The 16,817-nt window shown below is 40.6% G+C and overlaps 1 protein-coding gene across 1 annotated transcript in view; it reads left to right on the forward strand.

The window, feature by feature from the left end:
- ST8SIA1 (ST8 alpha-N-acetyl-neuraminide alpha-2,8-sialyltransferase 1) overlaps positions 1-16,817 on the forward strand; it is a 144,205-nt gene that overhangs the window by 64,057 nt on the left and 63,331 nt on the right. The window contains exons 3-4 of the mRNA XM_075506497.1: positions 7,740-7,849; positions 13,817-13,909. Of these exons, the coding sequence (XP_075362612.1) occupies positions 7,740-7,849; positions 13,817-13,909 (203 nt within the window). The remainder of the gene's footprint in view (positions 1-7,739; positions 7,850-13,816; positions 13,910-16,817) is intronic.

Raw genomic sequence — 16,817 nt, forward strand, 5'->3', positions numbered from 1 at the left:
AAAGATAAGGGGTTGCTGCTAAGTATTCAGCGTAGTGCAGTATTAAATAACCAGTGGAATACCTGGTGTGTCTGAATGCCTTTCTGCCATAGAGTGCCAGTGAACTGGGAGGTGAATTGCTGCCTAGTGTGTAAATGCTGTGCAATGCGAGCATAGAAGTCTGAATTGGTTGAAATCTAAGTGGGAGGGTGTTGTGTACCTACCTCTGGAGGTGCTGGCAAAGCAGAGCAGGGCTGAGAATCCCACACAATGGATGTTGTTTTCCTCTAAGCTCAGCATGGCGTAAGACAATGTCAAATGGTCAAGTAAAAGGAAGGATTTGCTAAGTGATTCTGTGGCTGCAGGCAGAGTTTAGTGATTCAACCTATGAATCGAAGTTTATCCTTGTTACCACACAGGATTAAAACAAAAAAATCAACTGAGTTATTCAAGTGTATGAGAAGGTGTTTAGGGAAGCCAACACAGGCAATTATTTACAAATTCTGGTCAAGCTGTTTTTCATGAAATTTGTACATGATTTTTGCATTTTGTACAGTTTACATGGGACTGGGTTGCTCCATGGAACATCTGAATGCAGCTATTTGGAAGGAAGCTTAAGTCCTTCTTGAGACCTCCCAGTTCTGGAAATGTTGGAAGCTATAACATCTTCCAGAATAAGAGATACTCTCCCCACCCCCAGTAGGCTGAATTCCTTTTTCTCATTAATCATGAAACAGTATTTCCTTTTTTTCCCTTTTAATCCAAAGTTTGGGGTCCTAGTACGTTGCAGGCCATAAACTTTGGATCCAGAACTCTTCCAGAACTTTGGAATTTCCCACCCATTAATGTCTCCTTGTCTTATATGTCACATAAAATAGAAATATTCCCTTCACATTCCCAGAGTGTTCATTGTTTAAAATACTGTTTATGATATACCATCAATAGTCTGTTTTCTAAAATAAACCGTTACACTCTCCAAATGTGAATTTTTTTTCATAATCCCCACATTGTGCTATCCTGGCTGTATGAAGTCCAATTCCATTGAATTAAATGCCACAGCAGCAATTTGAAATGTTCTTTTAATTCACGGCAAGTACTCACTTGCAGTGACTTCATGCTGGGTGGAAAGCTATTAGAGAGCACACTGTTTTGAAGTTCTGCTTAAAGTACAGCTTGAACTAAAAGTGACTGCCAGCTAGTTACTGGTACTCCATGTTTTTTGTGAATATGCAGGTATGTTGTGAAGCGTTCTCTCTTTTGTGTGTGGTTGCTGTGCAGTTAATATCCCAGGTATCCTTTGGGATATAAAAGCATTTCCTGCAGCCGCAGAGCAATGTGTTCAGTCTCCTAAGTGGTCTTTGCAGTCCTGTGTCCCCATATAAATATTTCATGAGATACTAATCTAATGAAAAACAATACTGCTTGAAGTACATATTTGTGAAGAGCACAAAGTTTACATGAGCTTGAATGTTTAATTCCACTTCAGTCCTTGATAGACACTGCTGTCATGACTGAGACATGCTTGCATGGTCCATCTTCTTTTTTTTCAAAATTTTCAGTTTTCACTAAAAGAACCCCAAACGCTAACCCTAAGCATTTTTTGGTGAAAACAGGTATATGCTTATACCTGTCCCTCTGTTTTGTGACAGCATTACCATAGAGGCAAGGTTTTTGGCTTGCTTCTTGCTTAAAATTTCACACATTATTTCACATATTAGTGGCATATAGAGAATTTTGTATGAGTTATAGCTAACACACACATTTAGCAAGTCTCAGTGGAACATGCATTGTGATTCTGACAGATTTTGCACATGCGAAATATAGCTTTCAACAGTTTCACTAATGTGCTTTTGTAATAAAGCTTTGCGTGAGCACAAAACAATTTAGGAATTATATGGCATTCAGTAAATCTGCCAGAAAAGTATCAATGTGGTTTCTTAATATGTTAAAATGCATGTGTCTTCCAGCCCCCAACATTCTCTCAAGATTTATGATATGGAGAAGATTTTCTTCCTTTCCAGCACTCATACACAGATACTCTGATTCTAATCCATGTTTCTTCTGTTTCTCTATACAAAAGTGAGTTCTAAATTATTGTTAACATTTTAGATGCGTTTCAAACTTTGTGCATTTGTTTCAATCAGTAACTACAAACAGAAAGGCCAGGCTGGAAATAGGTGTGTGATAGAAAATGTCTGAAGTTATGAATTACTACATGCAAGACCTTTTAGATAACAGTGCGCCCAATTTTAAAGGAAATCTTCCTGAAAAAAAAGTCCATCTTCTTTTTTTTCAAAATTTTCAGTTTTCACTAAAAGAACCCCAAACGCTAACCCTAAGCATTTTTTGGTGAAAACAGTTATTTTCCCGAGAAAATAACAATTACTTCTAAAGGACGGAAAGAAGAACGTCAGCTGTCTTGCTGTAGTGGCATAGTGTGGGAGGTGGGCTGAAAAGTCCTCTCTCTTTTAGGAGGAGCAGCTCTTCCTGACCTCTGTGGTGTTCATTATCTTGCCATCAATAGTTTCTCCTTGCTCTGGGCTCCTGTGCCTGGGTCAGGGCAGGGCTGGAGCAGTTTGGCGGAGAGGAGCGAGTTAAATGCAGGGAACCACAGCCACCCTCCACGTTCCCCTATAGAGAATACACCGTTCCTGACACTGGTGTTTTTTGGAGCCGGTTGCCGTCAAGCTGTCATGTCTTGACAGCTCTGTAGGAGGAACAAAAGGCCCATCAGACCGAAGATGATTTGTAAACAATGAAGAAGGAGCATTTGCCATCCCACCATGTCTGAGAGTGTAAAAACCAACACCACGTTACCTGTGGCTGACACAAAGAGAGTTATCCTTTAAAGTGTCAGCTGCTTCCTTATGCAAAGGTGCAAGAAAATGTTTTATTAAGACCTGAATTTGGCTTCTCGTTAACTCTTGAGGTTTTGCTGTCTCCTTGGGAAAATCGGTAGAACAACGCCCTTTTCGTCAGGATGCTGCCTTCTCCAAAGGGACAGTAAAATCACAGCATCTCTTGCAAATTCAAAATGCTTATTTAAAAAACCATTTTATTCTAATTTATGGTCTCAGTGTTTTCATTGTTTTTGACATCTTCAGCATTAAATCAGAGGCTAAATACTGTAATTTTTTCCTGTTTTCCCAGTAAGAACTTGGTTGCTGATTAAAGTCTTTGGCAGGGAGTGGGCAAAAATTAATGCATTAACAAACTAAGAATGAAATCAAAGTGAATTAGAGTAGCATTATCTAAAATAAATTATATTTTGTTAGTACTGTGTAATGGTCTTTTAACTGATGACAATGATTTATTTCTACTTAGATGAATGATGAAACTAATCAGTGAATTGCTGGATAGATGCTTTGTTAAATTAGTCCCATATTCAATTGGGAGTCTTTAATCTATTGCTTTGTGTGCTTATTTGTCATGAAATTCACAGGGGGATGTGCAGGTGGTTCTTTCATTTACATGAATAAGAACTAAACCATCTTCATTGATTATCAGTGGAATTTCATTGTATTAAACCAGGGAAAATAAGACAATGGGGCCTTTCCATCTTTGGTTTTGTTTGGAGATGCCTTTTAAAAACCATCTTACGAAATGCTCTTTAAAATTATTTGACACTTACTTTTAAAAGGAATTCATCCCGCTTATTTCCAATATGCAAGGTGTTTTTAGTTAACAGTATTTGCAAATCATAGTTGGTCATTTATTTTTACATTTTGTCTATTACAATAGATGAACTGATGCTGCGCTATTTTTTTTCTAGTCCGCCCACGAGACTCTGGCTGTTCATTAAAATTTTATGAATGAAGAAAATAACAAATATGTTGACAATGAAAATAACAGGAGTTTCAGGAAGCTAATATTAACGGAAATGCTTTTGTTACAACTTTACAGTCCAAAGCCAGCATTTTTCGGGCCAGTTTACAATTCTAAGGAGAAAAACAACTGAGCTTTTTGTGAGCATTTGGCATAAATGACAGCTGGGTCCCCACAATGTGAGAGCTTATAAGCTGTTAACGATGAACTGACAATTTGCCTAGCAAAGACTTACGCTGTGGGTGGTAAAGAAGGAAAGCATGAGAAGGTTTTTGTAAGTCCTGTGAAACACATTTTGCCAGTAATAGAAACCTAGAAGCAAACTTGGGTTTACTATATAGTATTATCTCCAAATAGCACCATCACCTTAAAAATATAACACTCTTGATTGAAAATTGCCTCTTACTGAAATTACAAGTAATGCCCAAGTCTATTTTACAAAAAAGTAAAACTGGTTTAATTCTGGAGCAAGTTGTAGCATTCTTCTAACCCTTCAACCCCAACATAACATTCAAAAAATCTGAAGGCAGATCACCCACACCGTGAAGAGAGCATAAAATCACTTGGCATGAGGAAACAAATAATTATTGGAGTCCATCTTTGATGTTTTTTACCCTTAGAGGAAAAAAAATAACTCCAGGTTTTGATAATTAATTAAGTATTAAATTCAACCTTAAATCCCTGTCAAGCCAGCAGTAGGAACAGCTAGAGGATGCAGGGAAACATCTTGAAAGCCCAGTAGTGATGTGGAAAGCTAGTAACAAGCTGAGTAATTCTATTGCGTGTTAGGGCTGGAACTACGTTTTGGTTAATTGTGTTGCAATTTTGCTTAAGCTGTTTGCACCTCCTATTTTGGGCAGCCCAAAGGAAGGAATGAGCTGAATGCTTATGGGAAGTCACGGAATGAAGCCCACAGCATTTTAGCTTTGAAGAGCCTCCAAGTGCCTTTATCTGTGCTATCTGTCCCATGAGCATCCTTTGGATGTGGAGGGGAGAGAAGTGTGCCATCGCACTAACGTCCTGCAGCGGCTTGGGTACGCTGCTGCTAACTAGATTACAGGGTGGTGATTTCCTAACAATTTCAAAGCCCAGGAGCCTGTTCCTTTGAAAGAGGGAAAAACAAAATGCCTTTTGTAGAGAAAAAAAGGAGCCATATGTTTCATAGTCACTTATGGGCAACACTTGAGTTTAAGACTTGTATGATTTGTGTATGGCCAGGCAGTTTGTTGGGACAAAGAGGCTCAGCGCAGAGTTCCTGAAATGCCCCTGCAGTCTCAGCAATAACACCGATCTGTGATTTAAATGTTTGAAGAAAAGTCATGTGCAAGATAACAAATGCAGGTTTCTCCCAGGTCATCTTAAGCAATTGCTCTTCATTAAGCTCAAAGCAGCTGAAATCCCACCAAGCAGCAGGGACTTTTAATCCTTAGGCCTTTACACCCCCGCCCCACCCCATTATGGTACTGGAACTAGGTCTTTTGCATAATGTCTGTAGAAAGTTTGTAAGCATGGTCATCTGGAAAAATGCATCCGTTGAACGTTTTAAGCTAAACGGTGGTGTGTAGACTCTGTCCAATGTCTGTGCCATGTCCTGAATTTTCAGTACTTTGCTGGGGGAGGCAAAAGCTTCTGTGGGCTCTTGTGGGCATGGTGGCTTTTCACAGAGAACTGTGTTCAGCCTGGTTTTCCTCCTATGTCCATAGAGCGAGCGGATTTCTTTGCAGGTTAGGCAGAGGGACAACTCCATGGTCATTTTATCTGCCCCTTCTACTTTCCTTTGGCTCCCTCAAGTCACCCTGGCATCCTTGATCTTGTTCTTTTGTTTCCTGGACTCTCTGAAGGACAAGAGTTTCAAAGCTTCGCTTTTTGTTTCCCAAAGTATGTATGCAAATGACAACTAATATTACCATCTTTGAGCATAACAGGATATAAGCCTGAAGGACAGCAAGTCATCTCAAGCAATATCAAAGGCTGTTTGCAACTCACAGTATTTCGAAGCATTTAGCAACTCCTAAATGTTTATTTTGGGTGTCTAAAGCCACTCAACATGTACTAAAGCCACATAATTTATGTGACAGTGTCCAACAACTCTTAAAAGCAAGAGTTAATGGCTGCTGCCTTTGTCTGTGATTTGTCACAGCCTTGCCTTTGTATAACTAGCTCCCTTGGAAGGAGCTTTGATATATCTTGAATAAGAAAGGTACTGTTATTTATAAAACATATCTCTCCTACATTTTCTCTGATTCCCCTCCCCCTCGCTTTACTGAGCATGTAGGCCCTCATTTGGTCAGGGTCACCTCAGAGATGAGATGTCCCTTGAATTTCAAGATATGCTACTAGTTCAATAACTGTGTAAATTAAAAAATGTTCTTGAGAAGGCAGATGAATACACAAGAATGCAGCTGCATACTTAGTATTGCTCCACCGTGCTATCACTGGCTTCTTAACAGTGGCTGGGCCTCAGGAAACTAAAATTTATTTTTCTGCTTTAGCATATCTTAATCCAGAGTTAGGATAAGCAAAATGCTTTAATGTTTTGCATTAGAAAGCAGGTTGTGGCTTTGCACTAGCTGAATGGAATCTAGTTTTCTGAGAAAGGAAGATAAAGCAAATAAATCTAAGGAAGAAAAGAAATAAGACATTAGAAGTAAGTCCTAACAAATACAGAGTTTGTGCTATAATGTTGGGTCTGCTTTCTGGACGATGTACAATGTCATAATGCCCGGTGAATACATGATGCAATGTTAGACGTTGCTCTGTGCACGTAAGTGAGGACAAGTGCTGCCACCGTTCTACCTTGTCCTCCCGGAGAGGAGAATTGTTTTGCGATGCTGCATCCTGTCACCATGGCATTTGCATTCTTGAAGGCCTGTGCAGTAACTTGTCTCTACTGCAAAGTCAGGTTTTGACAGGTTTGATAAATAAAAAATCCCTGCAGAGTTTTTTGCATGAAGAGAATATTAACTAATATTAACTCTTGTAATGTAGAGAAATTCCATTCTGTAACTAAATCACACTGCTTTAAATTCACATGACTTTTCACCACTTTTTTTTTTTTTTTTCTTTTTTTTTAATACGCTAGGCTGCACTGATATAGGGTGTGCTGTTTAAATGACTGTCCTGGCCTCACTAAAGGTGAATGACTTGGGGCTGGCAGGAAGGTGTCCCACCCATAGTTTCGAGATCCTCTGGAACGGAGAAGACTATACAGATCTAATTTATTATTGTTTGATGCACAAGATAGCATGACAATTTGACCTTGCACTTTAATGCCCTGCTAAGCTGCTACAAGAGCTGCTTAGTTAAAATGGTCCCATTCTAATTTTAATTTATCAAGTGTCTGGGCAGCTGAGTGTTTAAGGAGCTTCTGTCAAGCTCTAAATATCTTTACCTAAGGCTTCAGAGTGACCCGTCCCAGCGACACAACCATGGAGGGAGCCAGGGTGACTTCTGATTCCCAGTGCCCTTCTGTCATCACCTCGTTCCCTGTTCCTTCCTTCCTTTCTTCCCCAGAGCTGCCTTTTGTATACCAACTCAGGAAGGTCACTTTCATGGATTTTTTTCTTTTCTTTTTTTCCTGGTTGTCTTTTTCCCCTGTGTCCTTGCAGCTTGGCTAGAAGGCTCATTCTGACGTGACTGCCTGGCTCAGTCAGTAGCTGCATCAGGACTTTAGGCAGTTCTGGTTTTCCAGAGATGTTGTTTTCTTCTGTATCACGTTGTTTGCATCCTGGTTTGGGGAGTGGGGATAAGAACTGTTCTATGTCTACTTACCAGCTAATTTCTGTACTTTTTTTTTTTTTTCCCCCCTAGCTCCTAATTGTCCCTTTTCTTTCGTCAGTTTGAGCCCTGCCAGCTGCCCGGGTTCTCCAGGAGCGGCTGCTACAAAGATGCGTGTGTTCTCCTCTGTAAAACCGGTCCTTGTTTTGTGTTGCTAGGCTACTCCCTTCCAGCTGCCACTGAAGAAATGCTCCGTGGTGGGAAACGGTGGGATCCTGAAAAAGAGCGGCTGTGGCAAACAAATAGATCAAGCAGATTTTGTCATGCGGTAAGACAGAAACCTCAATGACACATTGTCTCCCCTTTCCCCTGCTAAGTCTTGGACTTTTCAAAGCTATTCAGTTGCGATGAATCAATTATAATTTGCCTCGTTTCCCCCCCACCCCCCAACCCCTTTGCAGGATGCTTTACGCGAGTGATTTGGGTAAAAGTGTGAGGAGAGGCAAAAAAGAGAGTTTTGACTGGCTTCTGCAAATGTGTGTGTAGTGTGGCGGCAAGCTGCAGATGGAGGGGTTAAGGTTGTGACAGATTGTGCAGTGTCACAGAGAGGTACTGAAGAGCTGCTTTTCTCTTTACTTATGCAATGTCAGGCACGGTCCCATCCTGCAATGTGCTCTGTCCTCTGCAACTCTCAATGCCGTCATATGCAACCCATTGAACTCAAGATGAGTAGGTACTGATTTACGGGGCAAGGCTTAAGAAGTAAGTTGGAAGAAGCTAAAATGTTCCCATGTTTTTCTTCCCTCAAGATTGATTTCTGGCTGACTGTCTGAGGAAAGGCCAAACCTCTTTCCTTGATGCAGGTTTTTTGGGATTCCTCACATTTCCTTTCCCTCCAGCCCTCCTGAAGTTATAAGAACCTGTCAGGAGGGACGTTGAACCGGCTACTGCTTTCCTGATTGAATTTGGCACTTTCTAGGTCTGCATTCTTTAAGGAAGAAAGACAGAAATTAGTTCCTCCCTGTTAAGCAGGAACAAGAAAAACATTGTGGGGGAGAAACTGGAGAAATGCTCCCAAAGAGATGAGAAATGGCGTTTCTTTGGGTTTTGAGATGGATGCATAATGAACACCCACTTTAGCAAGTCTCCTTATTAGATCCTGATGGCTTATTATAAAGCCATACAAATTTGCTGCAAACCAAACAGTATTACTGCAATTTCTGGTTTGCATCTCAAAGACCAAAAATGCCTTCAATGTTAAAGCGAAGAAATACAACAAACTAAAGGCAAAAGGGAATGTATACTTAGAGCATTCGCAGAAGGGAAGATGTAAGGCGCAGGGGGAGAGAGGATGTGTGCTGATTGCCATTACTGCAAGACTCCTTAGGTGTTCCACAGACTAAATATAAGAAACTGCAGGGTATATACCATGGTAATATTACCTAGATGCAATGGGAAATTGAAATGCTGTAGGAGCAATCAGTTACAAAAACAATAGAAACTTTTTTTTAAAAAACAGCAGTGGTTGTAGCTTGATCAGAAAAATCCTTTTCTCTCCAGGGAGGGTAAAGCAACCATTATCTCTACAGAACTTTTTTTGCATTGGAAATAAGTGATAGGGAAAAAAAAATCCTGCAAAAATCCCAGTAGCTGCCTGCAGGCTGTATTGTATTAGTGATGTGCAGCCATATTTATGGAAAATGTTTCAGTTCTTTTGGGTTAGAAGCTAATACACCACTGGGAGAAAATATTTTTATAGCAGGTGGAAGGCAGGATTTAGTTGATCTTTCCTAAATCTGGTTTCTATAATCTGAGAGCTGAGAGAGAAGGAGCACAATAGTGACTTGCATAACATCTCTTTTTTTTTTTTTGAAAGAAATTTGTGTAATATCTTTAAAGTATTTCCGCAGTGTGAAATGTCATGCCAGGTTTTGCCCTTGTTCTTTTCTTCCATTCACATGGTTTTTGATTTCACTTAAGTGTATTTCCATGACCTCTGTCATATGACTGCAGCCATCTTCTCTGATACATTGTAATCACTAAGGTTAATTAATGAGTTTAAACTCATCTTGTTGCTGAGCATCTTCTGCAAACACAGTTGTACCAAGGTAGAGATTAAAAGAGCAGCAATTTTCAGCCCCTACGGCATAGCACACTGCATCTGCAATGAAAAAGGTGCGTGGCATATGGTCTACACGTTTAGGTAGTGTGGTTATAATACGCTCTTCTTCTGATACCTGGCTGGTTTTCAAGTTTGTAATCCTTATTTCTAAGAAAAAATTTTGAATTGCCCTCTCCCTTCCTGCTAACGCTTATTTTAAGAGAGAAGTGTTGGGTCCTAAACCCTAAGCAATGTTTTTGTCTGTATTTTGACAGAAGAGACACATTTTCTTGGCATTAGATTTTGAAGAAATATTTCTACATCCCACAGTTCTCCTTTTCCCCCAACCACTTTCCATGGCTCTGCTGTGGTTTGTATGTTTCGCAGAGAGAGGGTTTCTCTCTGTAAAATAGCAGGGGGTTGCGGGGAGTTCTCTAAGCTGTTTGCTGGTGAATTTATTCCGAAACTAGAAGCAGCTTGTCACTATTTCAAGTTGACTAGTGGCTGTCCTAGTTTGGGGAGGCCAAGCTGTTATCTTTTAATCATGCTGTGCCATGCCATCTAGCCATACCAGCCCAGGTGGAGCTGGGGAGGTTGAATGGTGGCACTTTGGGGTTTGTACACAAGTCCAGAGAAGCACGGCTTTCAGCTGCCTTATGCAATTATTGTCTTGACGTTGGCCAAGGTGCCACAAAGGAATAAAAATGAATGTTTGCAATTACATATTAAATTCATGTTAGTCCGTAGTGTTTAGTATATGTACATATATAACATTCTAAAGTAGCTAGATAGTCACATAGCATCTACCAAATGCACATGCATCAGCCAAGTTGCCTGGATTCTCTGCACCTGCAGGACATGGACTTCTGTCTGGGTGAAACCCAGAAGAGCTGTTTCTGCCCACTGAGCATTGAAGGATTCCTCTCATTTTGGCCTTATAACTGTTTCTACCAATTGAGTTGAAAAGTCTCAGATGTGAAAAAGGCACACACGAACTGCTGTGCCTGTTGATGATTTTTTTTTTTCCCACCTAGAGGCTGGGTCTAGAAGGTTGCAGTCTTCTGGTTAGACTCATGTCAAAAATGCTGGCCCGAAATGCTGTCCTAGTACTTCCTTCTTTCCTGCACATTCATGTACTTACTCCTCAATACCAGGACCAAGAGTAAGATAATTAAAAAGACCTTTCTTAGGATGAATCTTTTGTTTCTTGGTGTGTTCTTCACCTGCACAACAGTTGGCACTCTGCTGACTCGTTCCAGAAAATGATCTGAAAGGCCAAGAAGTTTCTGTCAACCAACCGATTTCCTACTGAGTTTCCTCTGGATACTCAGGCCGTTTCTTAATATTTCATCCAGATCAAGCTGGGAATGAGACTTACTGATGAAAGGAATTAGAGGTGTTTAAATAATGCATCTGGGACTGGCCTGTGAAAGAAATTTCATTATTGAGATGTTACGATGATAAAAACTAGGAAGAGATCTTGGTCCTTCATAGTGCTTTTAAATAAACTTCAACCAAAAATGGCTTCTTAAAAGCTTGCCCTATAAGTTTCTGTTTATTCAAATCAGAGAGCATTAAACTGTAATCTGCCAGAAGTCATTTATGCCATCTCTCTGCTCTGAGGCAAATCACGTATATGTCTTGCTTCACAAATATTTGTTTGACCTGCCATTGAAAACTGCTGCTGAGCGGGTTTTTACAACCTCTCCAAATAGTATTAACCTGATTAATTTGTACCCTACCCAGTGCAGGTGCAGGAAGAGGTTTCTGAAACCTCTTATTTTGATTCCTCTTTTCTGGCTTCTTTTTAAGTTGTCTAGCTTCTCTTAAATTGTGGTAGACCAAACTAGAAGCTGTTTCTGAACTGAGATCTCAATACATTGTGCACATCTTAACAAATGTAGTCATGAAAAGGAGAAAACGTTCCTGGAAATTTTATTTTTCTTGGTGAACATGATTAAATTCATCTATGTTCCATACAGGTGGTACTTTGCTGGCCTTCTCCTTGGCATTTGCTGATGATGTGAATTTAGGAAGATAGTTTTGAGAACTGGTATTTGTATGCAAATACATGCAAATTAGCATTACTATGTTTCTCCTTAGGGAATGTGGGATGTTTCACATCAACAAACATTGCAGGGAGTATACCATGTGCACGCTAGTGCCCTCTCCGGGCACTGACATTGCACAAAACCATAATATGTGGAGGTGCAGCCGGGAATTTGTGCAGCCTCATTTGCTGCACTCAGCTGTCGCAAGTGCCTGGATCCCTTCTCTGAACGCTGCAGAGGTCAGTGAAAATGCTAACGGAGGCAGTGACTGCTGTGGAAACAAGGGCTTTCCTTGCAACAATACTGATTTTCGCAGTGTGGCGGAAGAGTATGGCGACCTGGAGTACAAGAGCCCAACAGTTTCTGCAGTAGCCCCTGGAAACTGCCGTAAAAGCTGAACTGTAGCTCACTTCCCCAGCTCCCGCCTCTCACCAGTGTAGGAAATGGGCCTCTGAATTATTAAGATAAAAAGATTGGATAAGCAGCTTGTTGTTGTTGGACTCAGGGGTTTCATGACTGACTCCGGCTGCCTGGAGGATGCATGCAGAAGTGGCGTGCTACGGAGAGTTTAATAGAGAAGACAGTGAGAAAAATGACATAGATCTTCTCAGGCGTAAGACCTGCAGCAAAGGAACCTGTGTCTCCCTGGTATTATCGGGAGGAGAAGTCATGAACATGAAAGAACTCTCTGCACTGCTGCCTGCCCTCCTCCAGTGCTGGGGCCTCGTCCTCCATGGGGGTGGTTGTCCGCACAGCTTAGAGCAACCGGGGGCTGCTTGACCCTCTTCTTTAGGGTCGGCATTTGCTCAGCACGTGCTCTCGCTGGGAGCAGGAGCTGGTGCCTGAGTGTGCCTCTCACCTTTCCTTACCTCGCGCGCTCCATCTCTGTGCTGCGCTTTTCCAGCGTGCTGCAGAGAAACAACGAAACCAGCATGTGCAAATGGGGATGTCTTGATTCTGATGGTTGAACTTAAGAATTGGAGGGCAAATTTGGTTATGGTAGAGCCCAAAACTTTACAAAAACCAACCAAACAAAAAACCCCAACAAAACTCCCAAACCCAACAACACAAAAAACTGACAGTCTTTTTCTGAAAAAATTCCAAATTCTACTTTTCTCTGAGAATCTTGGTTTCATTTTTGCCCTTTAAGCATTAAAAATATTCTTTATATCTTTGATTTTAGAAGTTGGACAAATTTGAAATGAAAAATATTGTTTTGACACCCATTTTTGGTGTAATTTCTATATATTGAGTATATTTCTCCTGATTATTATTTCTGGAGCAGTGCATGGACTTAGATACTGTTGGAATGTATTTTCATCTTTATCTACTGCACCTTCCTTCTCCTCTTAGGTCTTCACTATGGAGCTTTTAGGACTGTTCATTGTCTGGAAGTTTCTCTCTACTTCTGTTTTTTTTTAATTTTGGCGCTCTGCTTTCCAAAGTAAATTTGCTCAGTCACTTTCTCTTTATTATGTTATCACCCTGCCCACCAGAACAAGATTGTGAGCAAAACTGAGACACCCATATTTAAATAGCCACTTAAATTTTTTCTCTGTGTTTTCTTGGTAAATTCTGTATGCTGAAGATACCCCGCAGTGTAATACTAAAAATGACAGTCGCCCGTTGTTTGCAAGATGTGTAATGCTTGTAATACCACAGAGTGGTAACAGTCTGGAGACTGATACTGGTAAACAAGACAGAACAGAGTGAAAAACAGAACTTTAAAAGAGTTTGGAAAAATGGTCTTTGCTATAGATAATAACGTCCTCTTCCACAGCCTTTCAGCCTGTCAGAAATGCCAAGTCTGTGTCTTTGTTTTTGCTTAGTAGTTACGTAAGATCACCTCTGCAAAAGGCCTTATTTCTACATTTCCCCACAATCTGGTACAAAAATGTCCTATTGTGCTTATAGGTGTGGTACAGTAGGGAACATTTGTAGCCTGGTCTAGTATTTATACAGCACTTTTACATTTTCAGACAGCTAGCTTTTTTTTTTTTTTTTTTTTTAAAAAGCAACTTTTTTGAAAAGTTTTTTTTTTTAAAAAAAAAAACACTGCAAACTTGCAGACTAAAAAAGACTGAGGTTGAAGCCAGTCAATCCTGAATGTCATTTAAAATCTTGACTGTCTTTCTGTGCACAGGTGCAACCTGCCTCCTCTGTCCAGTGAATACAGCAAGGACGTTGGATTGAAAACCCAGCTGGTGACTGCAAATCCCAGTATAATTCAGAAAAGGTAGAGCACATATTTTTCCTTCTCTGGTCGGGGGAAACTAAAAGAAAAATGCTTCATCTGTGTTATAGATATTAGTGCATCAGAGTTATGTTCTTAATGATCTTCTGATCCTGGAAAAGGATCTGGAAAAGATGAAATAAGCAATGCTGTGGTGTTAGGTGAAATAATTCAAGACTAAACCCCTGATCCGTTCACTGTCAGCGGGGAAACTAAGGGAGGCTGGCTTTTACAGAGTTATTTTTTTCTACCATACTCCCCTCAGTGCTTCCAGCTCCCTCCCTTTACCATGCGCTGGAAACGTGCCAGAGATGCTTTGGCTGCTTCCAAGCCAGGCACATACTGATGGGTGGCCCAAACTACGCTGCTGGTCAGGCCAGCTGGCTGCTGCATCCCACAGTTAATGAAGATGCTAATTTGGGTTTCTCTTTGCTTCACCACTGATAACCTCTGGGTCCTTACTGTCTTCATATTATTTGTTTGATATTGAGTTATGGGTACAAAAGTGGTTAGGATGGAACTGATTGTCAGGTTGTGATCATACAAGCCTTGCTTTCTTAGGAAACTGGGACAAATTTTCGTTGTTTATTAGAGTTGGTTGAAATTTTCCAAATGTCAGTAGCTGATGAGAGAGGGGAAGGGAGGCGGGGAGAAAGAAGTCAACACCATCTCTCTGATTTTGCCTTCCTGAATTTTAATTGCTAGGTTATTTGTTTATCACCCGGAATGAGGTAGGCTGTTCTCAGGCAGAACAAGATCTGGTAGTAACCTGCCATGTTCACTAAAAAACACAGAGAAAAGGCATAAACCAAGCGGACGAACAGGAAATGATTAGGCATAAAGAACTGTATAATGCGGGTACTGGGAGGTGAAGGATTGTGAAAGGAAGCAAAGCAGGGAAATAAAATGCATAATAGAAAGCCAGGTGTTTTAGAAAGAAGAAAGGCACAGGCTTGGAAATAGATGTTTGATGGTATTTAAATGTAATATTTTTTCCTCTCTATCAGGAACTGAAGGGTTCTCTAGTTTTATGTGTGGAAAAGATGACAGTCTTTGACAGAGTAGAAAAGAGAGGGCGAGCAAGGGGGAAATGGAGTAGTAATCAGCTTCAAGAGCTGATTCCAGGCATAGAGTGTCTGAATAGGAGAAGGCACAGAAATGCTTGTGGGATGAGATCAAAGCAAACCAAGCAGAACTGGCAGAGGATGGCACCAGGTGCCAGGCGAAAAGAGGGAGCTGCTCAGGGCAGTGGACCTGAAGATGGGGAATCTGAAAATCCTGTGGGACGTAGATGGCTAATGAGATTGATTTAAGAAGTGGGATGAAATGGCCAGAACATCCCATCAAGGAAGGAAGATCAGTTTGGCCATGGCATTTTGGATAAAATGAAGAGGAGCAGCATGAAACACGAAGGTTACTAAGGATTTTACAGTTGTCAAGGCAGAGGTTTATTAAACTCATGGATATTTATTTTGCGCCTTCCCCTCCATCAAGGCCTAGAGTGGAAAGCTCGCTGTACTTAGTATTTTTGAACAGAAGAGGAAAAGGAAAAAGAATTTTAGTGATGCTACAGGGAGACTATGGAGCTATGCTAGAGACACTGTGGAGTTGTCCAGCAAGAAGGAAGGGAAGGAGTGAGCAGATGGTTGAAGAAGCAGATGGAGAGAGAGAGATGCTACTTTATGAGAGGGGGATATCACAAGGAGGAGTGGAGAGGGAGGGAAATGGGAAAAGAGAAAGGGAGAAAGGAATAGACAGGGAACAGGAAGTTGTTCAGGGATTGTGTTCAGTGTCAGTGTTCAAAATGAGTGGATGATAACTGCAATGCAAGACCTTTGAGAATGTAATGTGGGATGTATATGCACGTGTATTGATTAGATAAGGAGATATACAGCCAGTAACTGAGAATGAGACAGAGAACAAATTCATAGCGCTGAAAATTGGCAGAAACCTCCTCTGAGGCTTGGAGCTCTTGAGAGATCTGACAGTTTGCTTCCTCTGCCTGGTCAGGAAGAGATTTTTTTTAAAAGAATATTTTACTGATGTTTCCTGTACGCTATCCAAAGTAATTATTTTACCTCCTGTGTGTTAAGTTAGAGTTGGAAAAAAAGGTGAAAGGTTGGAATTTAAAATAGGAAAAAAAGACTATTGCTCTGTCAACAAATAATCCATTTCTATGGAAAGAAGCTTTTTAAGGAATTAAGACTGCATATAAGTCCAGACTTTCATGAAATTCAAGGACATTCAGATTGATGACTGATATGTATCTGTTTCTAAGCTGTAAGTTAACTAGCTTCACTTAATGGTATTATTCATTATCATTCTTCCCCTCTTCTCTTGTCCTTACTTTAAGTAGGTTGATATTGATGAGGCTTGACATCTCAACTATCTCTCAAGTGTGTCATGGCAGATTTAGTGAATTGGTCTTGTAACACCATTCATGGCTTCTAGAAGACTTATCCCTACCAGATAATTTATGATGAGGCATGTTGGATAGGGCAATGTTTTCATACCAGGGACGTGGAGGCAATTATCTGTGCAGTTTTAAAACCAGAATGACTGCCTTTAGAAAACTAAATTGTTGGCAGTAATTATTGCAGAGTGACATCTGAGCTACCACCATTTCCCTCTAGACTTAGAGCCTTAGAATGGGAGAGTCAAGATTTTAATCTGGGAGTACATTGACTTTAGAGATACCTTCTAAACATTGCCTTCTGTAAAGCTTCGAGTAAGCAAATAATAATGAAAGAATTAGAGATCAAGTTCCTACTCTGTTTTCAGCAGGAAATATGACTCTGCAGGTCGTACAGTTTTCACTTGTAGAACGTTGTGCTCAGTTCTCATTTGGGTATGAGAAATTATGAGGAATTTCCTACCCCAGCTTTGGTTCATATAATACAGAAGTACTGAC

Source organism: Mycteria americana, chromosome 1 (genome assembly GCF_035582795.1).
Source record: "Mycteria americana isolate JAX WOST 10 ecotype Jacksonville Zoo and Gardens chromosome 1, USCA_MyAme_1.0, whole genome shotgun sequence".
Classification (NCBI taxonomy): domain Eukaryota; kingdom Metazoa; phylum Chordata; class Aves; order Ciconiiformes; family Ciconiidae; genus Mycteria; species Mycteria americana.